This window comes from Zeus faber (assembly GCF_960531495.2).
Source record: "Zeus faber genome assembly, chromosome: 18".
NCBI lineage: Eukaryota > Metazoa > Chordata > Actinopteri > Zeiformes > Zeidae > Zeus > Zeus faber.
The window spans coordinates 15,935,525-15,949,276 of record NC_137210.1 but is presented as its reverse complement, the minus strand read 5'-3'; the positions used below and the strand labels follow the sequence as shown (position 1 = coordinate 15,949,276).

Genomic DNA, 13,752 nt, shown 5'->3' with positions numbered 1-13,752 from the left:
ATCTTACTGTCATCTACAGCGACTATGTCCGCTAAAGGTTACTGAAACACTGTGGCTGACCACGGTAACAACATACTTGCCAACCAATCGTTTGCTGTTCTCTGTTGCATCGCTATAAACACAACAGAGATGTATACACGCAGATATAGCGCTGGGATTAGAGACGCACTACTGAGGAGGAGGGGGGGGGGGGTGCGACAAAACCCATACATTTAGACACATGACAAATGAGTGTATATGACAAACTGTGCACAGAAGATAAGCAGAGCAAGAGAACACGGTGTCCACGCAACACTAGAGGGGGGTTGATGGGGGGGCGCCGGGGTCTAAAATCTAACCAAACCACAAGAAGGGTAAGAACCTCAAAAGGACAGCCCGCTTTGAGAGAGGTGAACTTTATTTTCCACTACCGTCACAAAACCGTATATACAATGTTAAAATGACTGGGGGAAAAAGAAAACTTCTCCAAAGAGAGAGCAGTGCAAAAACCAGCGTTGGAGCCCGGTGAATAGAGAGGGAGATACAGAGTGGGTGGGAGACGGAGTGACAGAAAGGGAGAAAAGGAAGAGTAGTACGTAAAGTCTTCATGCATAAACATCTAGGTCAACATTTACCCCATATGATAGATATAAATTATTTTTACAGGACAGTAAGTTAATTATAGGGGAGCGTATCGCATAAGTTAATGTATACAAATAAGTGTGGTTATAATGGCCCAATTATGAATCACAAAATTGGCTGAATTTGAGTTCATAAACATAAAATAATTTACCAAGAGTCAGTGTGTTGAAAGATATATATATATATATATATATATATATAAAATCCCCACCTCTATAATTATTTTTTTTTCCTATTCCTTAAACCTGTGGTATTGTTGACTTGTTGGATCATAAAAACAAAATCTATTCAATGTTGACAAAACAGAAGTTGAACTGAGGTCAAGAGGTGAAGTGAAGAAGTTACAGGCTTGCTGCAGCATGCATTTCAATTTAAAAAAAACACAAAACCTGAGATCAAAGCAGTGATTACAAACAGAAAACATTTGGATTTCATCTTTGTGCCGCAGACTCACATTGCACATGCAGAGCATCGAGCCCAGTGAGGATCCACTCGCACTGCAATGATCCAGTATCTTCCCCTGGTTAAAACGACCTTTTACATCTCTACTAACCTTCAATAAAAAAAAAAAAACTGGTTCAACCGCATCATCCGCAGCCTTGTCTTATCAACTTGCATAAACACATCAAATCGGGTTAAATCCTCAAATCACTGTTAACTCGAACGGATTGATGGGGGTTCAACACCGGCATTTACAAACGGTGTATTTTCCCCCATTTGGACAAACAAATACAAAATCTTGCTTTTGAAATGCGTGATGTCAGCGTGGTGAAACGGTGGAAATGTGTGTGAAAGCCACAGCGGCGCACGACAGTGATGGATGAGCTGCGAGAGTCTGAGCCTTAAAAAGGTGTTGCCCTTAAAGTGCCTTTCACACATGCAGCGCGCGCACACGCACACGCACACACACACACACACACACACCAAATTCCAAATTCCTGTCATCTCTAACCCAATCTTTCGTTTCCTCCTCTGCGTACCGATAGCTGGATCATTGCAGTGAAGACAACCCTGACACTGGCATTCGGCCATTCTTATTCATTTTCTTATTCTTCTCACCCACCAGAGTCAATTGACCGAACAGGTGCGAGTTTACATGCAGTCAGAGACAGAAAAACGGTGGGAGGGGAAGAAAAAAAAAAAAAAAAAGGAGGACAAAACCCAAAAGCTTCCATGCCGACACAGAACAGTTCATACATTAGACAGGGAAAAGCGAAAAAAAGAAAAACAATGACAATGTGACATTAAGATCGCCAAAACAAATCCCTATTAAAGTCACACGACGCCAAACAAGACGGTGAAAGAAATGGTGAAAGAAAATAACAGACGAGTGGAGAACAAAAAAATAAATAAATAAAAAGTTGCAGCGTCACTCTTGAAGAGGATTGAAAAAAAGCTGCGGCGGTTGCAGAGAGGAGGTCCGCGGTCTGAACTCCCCGAACTCTGCGATCGGGTTGATGTTTGCCAAAGTTTTTGCCAAATTTCAGGGCTAGAGGGGGGAAGTCGACAGCGGCCCTTGAGAGCCTGGAAATAAAAATGGACGGCTGAACTACCAGGAGACGAGGCGCTTCATTCAGACCGAATCAAATAGATCACCTCCACTTGACCGGCTCTACCACGATTAGATTACAATCACCACAACACTGAGCTTTCCACTTCCAATTTGAAAAATAAAAGGGACTTTTATTGCTGACGGGTGACAGAAGTGACTGTAAACGTAAACAATGAATGAATGCCAATCGGGCGTTCACGCTGGAGCAGAAGGTTTTTAGAGCCGCTCTGGCTCCAACAGAGAGACTCCATTTAGTCCAAAGACATGAGCCGCCGACCGTACAAAGAGCGTCACAACGGCAAAGACTAAGGACAAAAATCGGTACAATCCAAGCCGAGAACCCAAACAAACCGGCCACAGATATACCCACACTATACACCGTAGATGTATTGCACGTTAATCTATTCCAGAGAACCACACGTTCAGGTGCCGACACTGTTATGCAACACACAACCTGTGCCCCTTTTCTACCAAAGCCAACCTATAGCAGCGCCAACGCGACCACGTCACTGTAGACGTCTGCGTACGTCTCCACCTTTTCATCAGGACGGGGGACAATTGTTATTATTCGTTTTGTGGTGCATAGGTTTTTTTTTTTTGGGGTTAGGTAACGAGTGGGACAGAACGTGATAGACGTCTATGTAAGCGCTGAAAACAAGTATAATATTATGATTATTTTAATTGGGGTGAAAATCGGGTCAATTTGGCAGGGAACGTTGAAAACCCAGGGTGGAGCGGGCTTGAAGTCCGGCAATCCGCGGTGCCCGGAGCTCGTGCGTTCTAATCATTTTAAGAGAAAGTGTGCGCCGAATGAATAAAATATGATGTATTTTACAATATATCCACTTGATTTGTCCACTTATGAGCTCCACGGACCCAATTTTACATCCATGAATTACTACTGCTGAAGCGGTCATTAAAAAAATAAAAAAAATAAAAGGCAGTCACAATATTTTCCGCGAGCTTGCTTGTCCCCGCCCCTAAGCCCCTGAGCCCCTGACGTAAGCGGTTCTTGGTTCTTTTCCATCTTCGAAGTTGTGCCGCTCTGGAACCAGTTTTCCGGTGCCAGAGCCGGTTCTTTTGCTGTCGAAACATGCAGAACTGTTTCCATATTAAGCACTGGCTACGAATCGGCCCTCAAAATGCCTTGGTGGAAAAGGGGTAATAGAGCCACATAAAACGTAACCAACTCAATCAAAGAACCAATTAAACAATGCAAATTAGTTTGTTGGATAAGCAGACTCATTTTTACTTCCTTAGGAAGACACAATTAAGGCGCTTGAAGCTGAGCAACTGAGCATCAGTATTTAGCAGCTCATTTTGAAATGCAAGTCCCGTCTACTCCCAGAATAACAAAATGTGCAACTGCAGTTATGTCCTCCTCATTTATAACATGCTGAATTAAAACTGATATAATCAGTGATAGAAATACTATAGTTTTTATTTTGCAATCCATATGTGACTATATAGTGTTAAATTACATATTGGCACTGAAAAATGTTAGATACAATAATACCTCCAAAGCATGGGAACTTGGATGACGTATCCCCGTATAAAGAATAAGCATGCCCCCAGAACTGAACCTTTCTTCCCCCACCCCCTTGTGCCATTTTGAAAAGGACAATATGCCTTCATAGGACAGACACCAAGGTCAGATTCCCTTAGTGATTCTCTTATCTGGTCTTCTGAAAGACCATGAAGACATGGCCGGCAGAGACCCGGATGGCTCCCCAGACAAACACAATCTATCCCTTCATCAAATGGTCGCTACATTCCATCTCAACACGCCAGCCCGTGTTGCCCCTAGAGGCAGCCCAGTGAATTCTACCTCCCTGAAGTGGGAACGATGCTCTGTCTGTGCACTAACAGCTGAATATCTGACCCCCGTTCTCCTCGTTAAAGGCATGGCTTCCATCCTCATCCTCCTCACCCAGCTGGAGGCCACCCATGGAGTATGTGTTTCTAGGAATGGGAGAGTGGGCGGAGGGGTCTGCATCCAATGGTTTACCATACGTTTGCGCTTGGGCACTGGGGCTGTCCTTGGTGGCCTCCACCTCAGACTCACTAGACTCTGAACCACTAGTGCTGAAGCCATCATTCATATTGACTGCGCCCATTTGCGGCCCACTGGCCAGCCCCAAGTGCTTCGGCATGGGGCCAGCCCTGCCATGGCCAGGCACTGACAGGCCGTTGGCCACCATGCGGCGCTCCAGAGCGGCCATTCTCTCGGCGCGGGACAAGACCGGACGTCGCCTGTGCACCCGCGTTGACGCCACCTGTCCTGGGACGTAAGGGTCTGCGTCGGAGCGATTCTGCATTTGGTGCAGCTTCTCCAGGCGAGGAGACGGGCTTTGGACGGGGGAGTACCGATCGCAGCGGGGAAGAGAGTCGTTAGCATGTGGACCGTGGCCAAAATGATTCACACCAAGGCTCTTGACGTCTGGGTGCGGGGAGGCGGCGCTCTGGCCATTCTGCTCAGCATTGCCAGGGGACACTGGATTATAGAAGGTGCTCAGAGCGGGCCTGGCCGAGTCCAACATGGGCTGGACTGCAAGGGGGCTGATGGAGTGCAGCTGCCTACCGCGGACGTTATTCTCTAAAGTAGAGCTGTCAAAGAAACTTTGGTGGCCACTTTGGTACACCTGCCTAGGTGACGGACTGACCTCCATGCTCATATTAAGCTGAGGAGGTTTAGTCGGGGAAGGGGACTCCCTGTACTTCATCCTCCCCAGGAAGTGCTCCTGCTGGGGCTGGAAAGTCCCATTTATGATCCCAGTAGCGGAGCCACTGCGTGGCATGGCCGGCTCTCCATAGCTGTTATAAGTGTGGGAGCTCATTTGAGGCCTGGTCACGGTCATGTCATATTCACTATCTAGATCAACGTAGGAGATGTAGGAGCTGCTACCCTGAGCAGCCCATGATGCTGGACCTGTACTCAGATGCTCTGCGTGGGCCTGTCTGGCCGGGCTCCGGCCCTCCTCTGCTCCAGGTCTGGCCCCGGATCCCAGTCTGTCCTCGTGGCCGTTTCTAAGGCTGGAGGGGCTGGCCTGCATCTGTGGAGAGGCGGGGTCTTCGGCGGTCACCAGTGCAGACTCCTTCCAGTGTAGGCGAGCGGGAGAGTCCATTCTATCTGTGGGAGCAACGCTCTGAGGAGAACAGTCAGAGGGGCAGACGACAGAAAGTAGAGCATACGTTACAATTTGAAAGGGTTGTTTCTGGGTCGTGAGTCTGAATGACTAACACAATGACTGAGAGACTGACTTCCACTGGCACTTCATGACGGCGTGGGGAAGGCAATGGAGACAGGCGGCTGCTGTACTGGATCCGGCTGTGTTTCCTAATAAGAGAGGAGGGACAGGGGTCAGAGTTATGTTCCTACTGCCGCCGCCTGCACGGCTGATCATGTCAAACTCCATGTGGAAACTTTTACCTTTCGAATGGAATCTTTTTAAACTCAGATTCCTTCACATAGTCAATCACCTGCTTCTGTGTGCGACCGCTGCAGAGGAAATGAGGTGAATGTGGTAAGAACATTGTGTAGAGCATTATGTGACAGGCTCAAAAGAGACTAAAATGGGGGTTCATCAAATTGACTTTCTCTACCCTCCCCTGGGAGGCAGTTTAACTGTACCTGAATCTGAAGGAAGAGCCCCGTGTGAACAGCACGGGCTTGGGTTTGGGCTTGGGCTCCTCAAAGAGGCGGAAGAAGGCATGGTATTCCACACAGATCTTCCAGAATACTTTACAGCAGTCTCTGCTGCCCATCAGGAACTCCAGCGTGTCCTGATAGGAACTCTGGTGCAGGAGGAAGGGTGCGGTATAAATTTACAGCAACAATGATCCATAGTAAGGCTCGACACTTTGAACTTGAACTTAAAAACCCTTAAAAGGTCCCCGGAGAATTGTGCAATAGGACTTGCATTTAGATCTGGTCTCAGCTTGATGAGGAAGCGCTTTCTTTTGAAGCTCAGTTTGCGTACTTTGGACCAGTTGAAGGCATTGATCCTTGTGTGTCCCTGTAGAAGTATCAAAATAAATACAAAGCTCAGAACAATGAAAAAAGCTCAGCAGCCTATTCTGGCCTCTGTCACAAAACCTTTATATTGAAGACTGAAGAGTGAGCCCTTGGTTTTGAACGTTGTTATTAAAGTGACCTTTAGCCACATCATAAAGAATTCCAAGCGTTCTGGAAAAGGCTGCAATTCATTAAGCCCTTAATGGTGGTGACTTAAAGAATAGACTCTTTTTATCTAGGAATCACCTGAAAGACCAGGACCCCCGTGTGCCCCACGGCCAAGCTGAGCCTGGAGCCCTCGCGGTCCTTGGCAGGATGTAGTCGAATCCCGTACATCTCCAGGCGGCGTGCCACCTCCAGGAGATGGTAGTCCGATTCCGCCGGCGTCTGACCGCTGGGGAGACACATCGCAAGACCGCACAGGTCCAAAGGAATCAATGTTGTTTTTTGGAAAGACGCAGGGACGGGGGGGGGGGGGGGGGGGGGGGGGGGGGGGTTGGAGTTAAAAAGGTGCGCCAGAATTAAAACGGCACACTTTTCTGGTTTTCAGTACCCCGAACATACCAAGTGCCAACTGGAGTGCGGATTATACCCCTGCTAACAACTTAAACCCCAGAAAATCATCCTAGTGTGGATCTCGCTAATTGAGGTGAATGCCTGAACCCAGGCGGATCTAGATCTCGCTGACACGGAGGGGGTGGAGAAGGGACAGGAAGGGCGGGGGGGAGTAGGGGGTGACAAAACAGCGTACTGAACTGACTTTTCTAATTCTGATAAGTGCAAAAGCCCCGTTTCCAGTGTGTGGTACTTAATTAAAGATTTAACTCTCAGCGTGGAACCGCGCCAGAGGAACTGTGCTCATAGTTTATCAACTGAACTGGGGGATGGTAGCTCAGGAGGTAGAGCTGGTCGTCTGGTGATCTAAAGGTTGCTGGTTCGATCCCAGGCTCCTCCTGCTAGCATGCTGTAGTGTTCTTGAGCAAGACACTTAACCCCTAATTGCTCTTGATGGCTGCATGTAATGTGAAAACTGAAGAGAGAGAGAGAAAAGTAGAAAAGGGCATTCGAGTCTAATGGCGCTCCGCTCATGTGTCAACCGCCTCCCGTGCCCTCCGCCTCCGCCAAACCACGCCGCAGCGTCAGGGTGAGAAGGGGGTCGGCCATGTTTTGACAATCATTCGGTGTCGTAGTGGGCGGAGATGTGTAGCTATCCATGCCGTCTGCAGACGCCGGGCCTGTTGAGGAAGCAGGTTTCCCTTGCGCGGGTGTGATTAGGCTTTCTGTAAAGCGGTAGGAGACGTCTCTCTCCCTCATTCTGCGAACCAGGTTCCTGACTGCGACTTACAACTTCATACCAGCAATAATATTTTAACTATTACAACAATCCCATGGGACCATGGCCTGAAACAACTTTTTTTCCAGAGGGAGGGGGAATAATTCATGTTTAGAGCTCTAGCCTCTGTGTCCTTATGGCACAGCTACAAAGAACGACCGTTAGACCCAGGGAACAGCTTATTTTACGGTTATTTCCGCAGCCCCGCCCAAAACTCACATGTTCTTCGAGTGGAACTCCATGATCCTGTCCATCAGGGCCATTTGATCTGGGATGTAGTTGTTATTGAGGAGGTGTGACCGGCACTGGCTCTCTTCAAAGTCTCCAATTTCAGCTGAACAATCGAGGAAGGAACAAAGAAAAAAAAAAAAAAAAAAAAGGACAGAGTGCGTTTAAAAGGGTTTACCATAGATGAGGAAGTAATGCCTATGGCACTCAAATAGACTTTCAAAAGCTTAAGAACAGGTCCAATGCAGTCTGTAACAATTCAGGAGGTAAAGAAAAGGCCAGTTCTACAGGGTGAGTGAAATAGAGGTGAAGGCTGCCCAGTAAGGTAAATGTATTTTTTTGTTGATTTGGCTATTTGACAGTTCAACTTTATCTAAAGGAGAGAGAGGGGTTACCAAGGCTGGGGAATTCATCACTTGGTGTCCCATATTGCTTTTGTGGCATAATATGTCATGAGAAAGGGATTTTGGAAGTATCTATCTTCAGCCAAAAGTATCTTTCCAAAAGTGGAAAGGTTAAGTTGAGGACACGGTGCATACTGTGGGGGAGAAACCACAATCCAAAATAGGTCGTGGAATATGTGATTCGATACATATATATATATATATAACTGGCAAACCTCAGAATAGGGAACCTAACTTGGAGAAGGGTAAATTAAGCACATCAGAGGAAAATGAGTCAACAAATGCAACAAGGACATTGTCAAAAAGAAGCAGCTACAAGAAATACATCAAGGCAGGCAGAACAGGGGTAGCCCGGCAGAAAGGCATAATACTGGCAAAAAGAAGCACTATCTTTGCAGAAGTATGCACAGATGTTGGTCGGGTACAAGGAGCTTACTGTACAGTCGGGTGCATATGAGTTAAAGCTCTTAAAGACATCTCCAGGACAATCACACTCAGCCTTCATTCAGGCTTCTTAATATGATGTGGACCTAATTCACCAGAACAATTGAGATCAATTAAGATCAAAGAGATCAAAAGAGTCTAGGAGAAAGGTGGCTGGTGAATGTTACTGCCTCTTGTCGTCACCTCTCCTGGTTTTAAGGAATGTCTGCTACGGAAAACCAGGGCCACCGAGACTACATATAAGCATACCATACATTAAAACCCTGTGTTCCGTCTTATTATATTTGGATATTGGCTTATTTACACGTTGACGGGGGGGCTATTTAAGTTGCCATTTAAGTTGCCATTGTATAATGTCGTTTTGAACTACTCTGTAGATCTGATGTTATGTGGGGACTACCGACACAAATTACAGTTTTCCAGGTGCTTTTTAATCCACCTGAACCCGAGAGCGTGGGCGGCGACCTTTACCAACGATGAAACAGAACCGGTGGAATAGATAAGGGAAACCAGCTCATTCCACCACAAAGGTGCGAAATATAAAGCGCAAACACGGATACCCGCCATCTAAAGAAATCCCCCGTCCACGTCCATATATGGTCAATCATGTCATAGCAAACCATGACTAATAATTAAAGAGTGTGCTCCGACTCAATTCAATGATTTATTTTGTACACCTGAGAGGGCAAAACAGAGCACCGGCAGCTTGTGAGATGTGCCGGTGCGCAAGAAAAAGTCGTTTAAAGGGCCCAACTCGACTACTGGATATAAGTAAACTCGGATTATTTCGATGGTGCATGTTTATAATTGGTTAGGGTTGAATTTTCAAATTTTGGGATGAAGCGGGGGTCGATTTGGTGGGGGGGGGGGGGGGGGGGGCAGTCGGAGCATTCGGCGGGGCATTGCACCCCCGCGCTCACGCCTAGAGCCGCGTGGTAACGAGAGATAAAGCCGGTGAAATGTCAGGCCCCGGCTCGGCTGTATTTCCTGGCGCGTGGCGGCTGCAGAAGCATCTCCGCCACATTACGTTCAGACGCACAAATTGAAAAGGTATCCATAGCAACGCTGGGATTCTCCATTTGTAGTGCCGCACGGCGTGCTGTCAGACAGTATTTAAGGATAAGCTCTGCGTGGTGGAACACGACATGTTTTCTTTCTCTTTCTATGTTTGACTGCTGGATAATTCCCTGCTCTCCTGTGTCTCACATTGGATAATGTGGGAGACCATCAGGGCGGCGCTGCTGTCGTTGCAGGTCAGACGTCCACACGCCAAATCCTGTTTGATCTGGAGGGCAAACAGGTATCTGGACAGGGAAAGGAGAAAGGGAAACCGCTATGAAACACAATTTCGGCAGGATTACGCTCCCTCCAGACACAATGCGGCTAAAACAAGATGTTCTTCATAGACATCACCATCTCTAAGCACTTTGGGCACATTCTGTTTTTAATATATTTCTGGAAGAGTGTTTGTGTCCTTTACTCCTTTCGGCTTTCTATGCGGAATCGGTTAATTTGCCTCCTTTCTATCGTTTTATATTCAAGTTTCTTTCATCTGTGCCCTCTGTAAAGCGGAAAAGTAAATAAAAATTGATTTTTTAAATTGAATTTAAAGTGAACCTGTGGGCTCAGGCATCAGTTGTTGTTTTAAGTTGTATTAGCCAACTTTTGGTCCAAAGTCGTTAAAATGATACGCTTTGTTAAAATGATACGCTTTGTTAAATTTACACTCATTATTTTTTATATTATTTATTCTATTTATTGATTGATTTATTATTAAAAAAATATATAATATTGGACAAATACTGATCTTAACACACAATTAAGTTATGATATATATCATTCATTAGGTCAACCTCCTTGTTGCTGAAATGCTTCACAAATTCATTGCTACTCAAGTCATTTTCTACATTGAGAGCAGTCTGGCATCGTCTTAACAACTTATACTCTAAATAGATTGAACACAAAAACATCCTACCCGTGATTAAGTGACAAAATACAAAAAAGTAGCAATCACAAAATCATTAAGCTCTATATTTATATTTTAGGGAACAACAGTACAAGAGAAACATAAGCCACGAGTTGCGTCGCTGAGCAGGAAATTAATCTCCAGGGAGGTTGGAGCACAGCGTTCACTTCTGCTTCAGCACTCAGGCTTTAATAAGTCGTTGGCGGACATAAATAATGTATAAAATAAACATAAATAAATTTGTACAAGACTTTGAATGGTTGTAAATATATGTATTAACTAACAGCATTACAAGTGCATTATAGGAAGCAGCAGCACTGAGGGCAGTGTGCGTGTGCGTCCCTCTCGCCTCACCTCGTCAGCTCCTCCAGAAGCTGAGCGTGGTCTGGGGGAAAGAACTTGACCACAAACCTCAGGGCTGTGTGCTTGGGTCCTGGAATATGCCCGAAAAAAAGAACATAAAAAAAAAAAAGGGTTATTTCCCATAAAAGCGTTTTCATGTTTGTTTACAACTCACTTCCACTGAAGCTGTAACGGATCGGCCGGCAGCGCTGAGGTATTTGTGCATCAACATAATACATTAATAAAACTAAAAAAAACAAAGAGTGGGAGTCTTTGATTTGAGCAAACCCACTAAGTAAATTGTATTATTTATAACATCTTTGATAACAGATATTCAGTTAGGTTAAGAGTTACTTACGTCTGAGCTGTTTGATAATTGGCTTGATGAGGTCTAGCCAAACCTGCAGAGTAGAAAATAATTTGCATTGAGTTAAATTTAAAAAAGCAAAAAACTGTATTGAGATTATGAAGAACCAGAATTACTATTTTGTTTGTGCAATTATACTTTAACATTGTGGATGTGTTATAATGTCATAATAACAAAGTAATTATTTATACCTACTCACCAATGTCCTCCACGGCCGTGTGTGTGTGTGTGTGTGTGTGTGTGTGTGTGTGTGTGTGTGTGTGTGTGTGTGTGTGTGTGTGTGTATATATTTATTTATTTTTCCTCCAGTATATCTATCTATATTTATATTCTACCGACATCCCTCCTTTCTCTGTGTTATTGATTATAGTTTTCTTCACACTTAATTTTTTTGATGCTATTTTTCTCTACGGCAACGCACCAATCCTTACCACGACAAATTCCGAGTATATGAAAATGAGCTTGGTGGAATAAAGATAATATGAGATAAGAATATTATATCAAAGATCCTGACGGTGATTCCCCCCACCCCCCCCCCCCCACATTACTCACCATCATCTTATGCTGGTCCTGGAACTCCAGACCAAAGTAGTCGCCCTCCACGAGGTTCATGTGCGAACACACCAGGTCAAACAGCACCTTGCCCGAGGCTCGTTGCTGCAAATGAGAGGGAGGTTCGGTCAGAGGCAGCTCCGACGCTGCCGCCGTCGTCGTCGTCAAACAGCGTCCGGGACCTTTTCTCACCCCCCCCCATCCCCCTGTTCCCACGGCGCCGTCACGAGAACCGTGGCCGCCCGTTTATTTTTCCAACCCTATACGTCCGACTCAGTCCCACGCCGCTTGTGAAAATTTGTATCGGCCGTCTGCCATTGAACTCTCACACCTCGGCAGCACATGTTTGCACAGACAGACACCCACCCCCACCCCACCACCGACCCCGACCCATCGTGTTTTCATTCTTAAGGAAAGCAATGCAATCCATAGCAAATGTGCAGTGGGTGTGAAGAGATGTTACGTACTTTATGCAATTGCCTTTTGTCTTCATGGCTCATCACAGGCCACCACAAAAACCTATATACACAATAGGCTTTATAATACTGGCTTTAGAAATAACAACACGCACGATTCAATCTGTTCGTCTCGGTAAGATCAAGATCCCTTTTTCAGGACAGAAAAAAAACAATGCATAAAAAAAAAACAAAGCAACAGTCACATGTTGCAAAATCAGAGTTGGCAGCGTAAAAGCATCCAGGGGGAATGGGCCGCTGCAACTGGGAGACTCTCTGTCGTTTACCGCGGTATATTTATAAAAAAAAAAAAAAAAAAAAGGCTCGGTGCAAGAGCGGCCTTGAGCAACACAAGTTATCTCCGTTACAGATGACTTTTTCCGTCCTGTAACCAAAGCCGCACGGGGGAGAAAAAAAACAAAAAACACTTTTCAAGCTTACAGTCCTAAAACAGAATAGTCTTTCCGGTTGACTAAACTTGGTCTTTTCACCCCTACTTCTCCACAGGCTTGTCTGACTTCTCAAAGCGCCGCCCCGTCCCTCACACACACCCCGTGATTCGGGGGTTGGTCCACCACGGTGCGGGTCAGGCCGCCGGGTCAGTCCCTACACTTTGATCTGTGTTTTCATTGTCGCTGCTGGGGGGCCGGCGAGGTACTGAGAGCCCCTTTGAAGCCGGTACAGTGCCAGAACGGTATCGGGGATGGGATAAATCCACCCTTCATCCCTGCTGTGTCTCACACACACACACACACACACACACACACACACACACACACACACACACACACACACACACACACACACACACACACACACACACACACACACACACACACACACACACACACACACACACTCTTTTGGAGATTGGAATGGAAAGGGCATTAGGAGTGCTAACAATAACACGGCTTCGGAAAAGACTTGTTTTGGTAAGATTACCGTCCTGGAGATACGGTGGTGTTATCAGGGACAGGCCTGGTCATTGCAAATGCCACTGTACTGTTCTATTATATGCTTTATATACCCAACACTACTGTTCCACAGGGACAACGGTATGGGAGGAAAACATCAGAGGAAAAAATATATTTTATTTCTTTTCATTTTTTATTTATTTAAAGAGTCAGAGAGGAAGTCTCCAGGAGATAGATGTGTGTAGCGTCTGTGTGGCATTCTGATGAGTGACGGACCTCTGCCCTTCCAGATGTTAAAGACCAACAAAACTTTTTATTTATTTATTTGTCCTGGCATCTAAGATTCATGGGAATTCTTTGTATTTATATAAATTGATGAGCGCTCCAGTTTTATTAACACGTAGATCACGGTAGACCAGGTTTTACTACTGTCAAATCCAACGCAATGTTTCCTGAAGCAAACAGTGAAGCAGGCATATCAAGAGGCACGCTTTCCACACCTTGCAATTAATTTCCGCCAAATAATAACTCTCCTCCCTAAAAAAGTCTGCGTACACTC

General features: G+C 45.7%; 1 protein-coding gene across 4 annotated transcripts in view; it reads right to left on the bottom strand.

Annotated features, from left to right (window-relative positions):
• LOC307243804 (FERM, ARHGEF and pleckstrin domain-containing protein 1) overlaps positions 1-13,752 on the bottom strand; it is a 59,304-nt gene that overhangs the window by 13,792 nt on the left and 31,760 nt on the right. For all 4 annotated transcript variants that reach the window (XM_080018760.1, XM_080018762.1, XM_080018761.1 and 1 more), the window contains exons 3-13: positions 11,825-11,929; positions 11,264-11,306; positions 10,918-10,996; positions 9,804-9,901; positions 7,741-7,855; positions 6,435-6,582; positions 6,094-6,189; positions 5,805-5,968; positions 5,604-5,672; positions 5,435-5,510; positions 5,103-5,319 (exon numbers count right to left, since the gene is read on the bottom strand). In XM_080018760.1, coding sequence (XP_079874886.1) covers positions 5,103-5,319; positions 5,435-5,510; positions 5,604-5,672; positions 5,805-5,968; positions 6,094-6,189; positions 6,435-6,582; positions 7,741-7,855; positions 9,804-9,901; positions 10,918-10,996; positions 11,264-11,306; positions 11,825-11,929 — 1,210 coding nt within the window. The remainder of the gene's footprint in view (positions 1-5,102; positions 5,320-5,434; positions 5,511-5,603; positions 5,673-5,804; positions 5,969-6,093; positions 6,190-6,434; positions 6,583-7,740; positions 7,856-9,803; positions 9,902-10,917; positions 10,997-11,263; positions 11,307-11,824; positions 11,930-13,752) is intronic.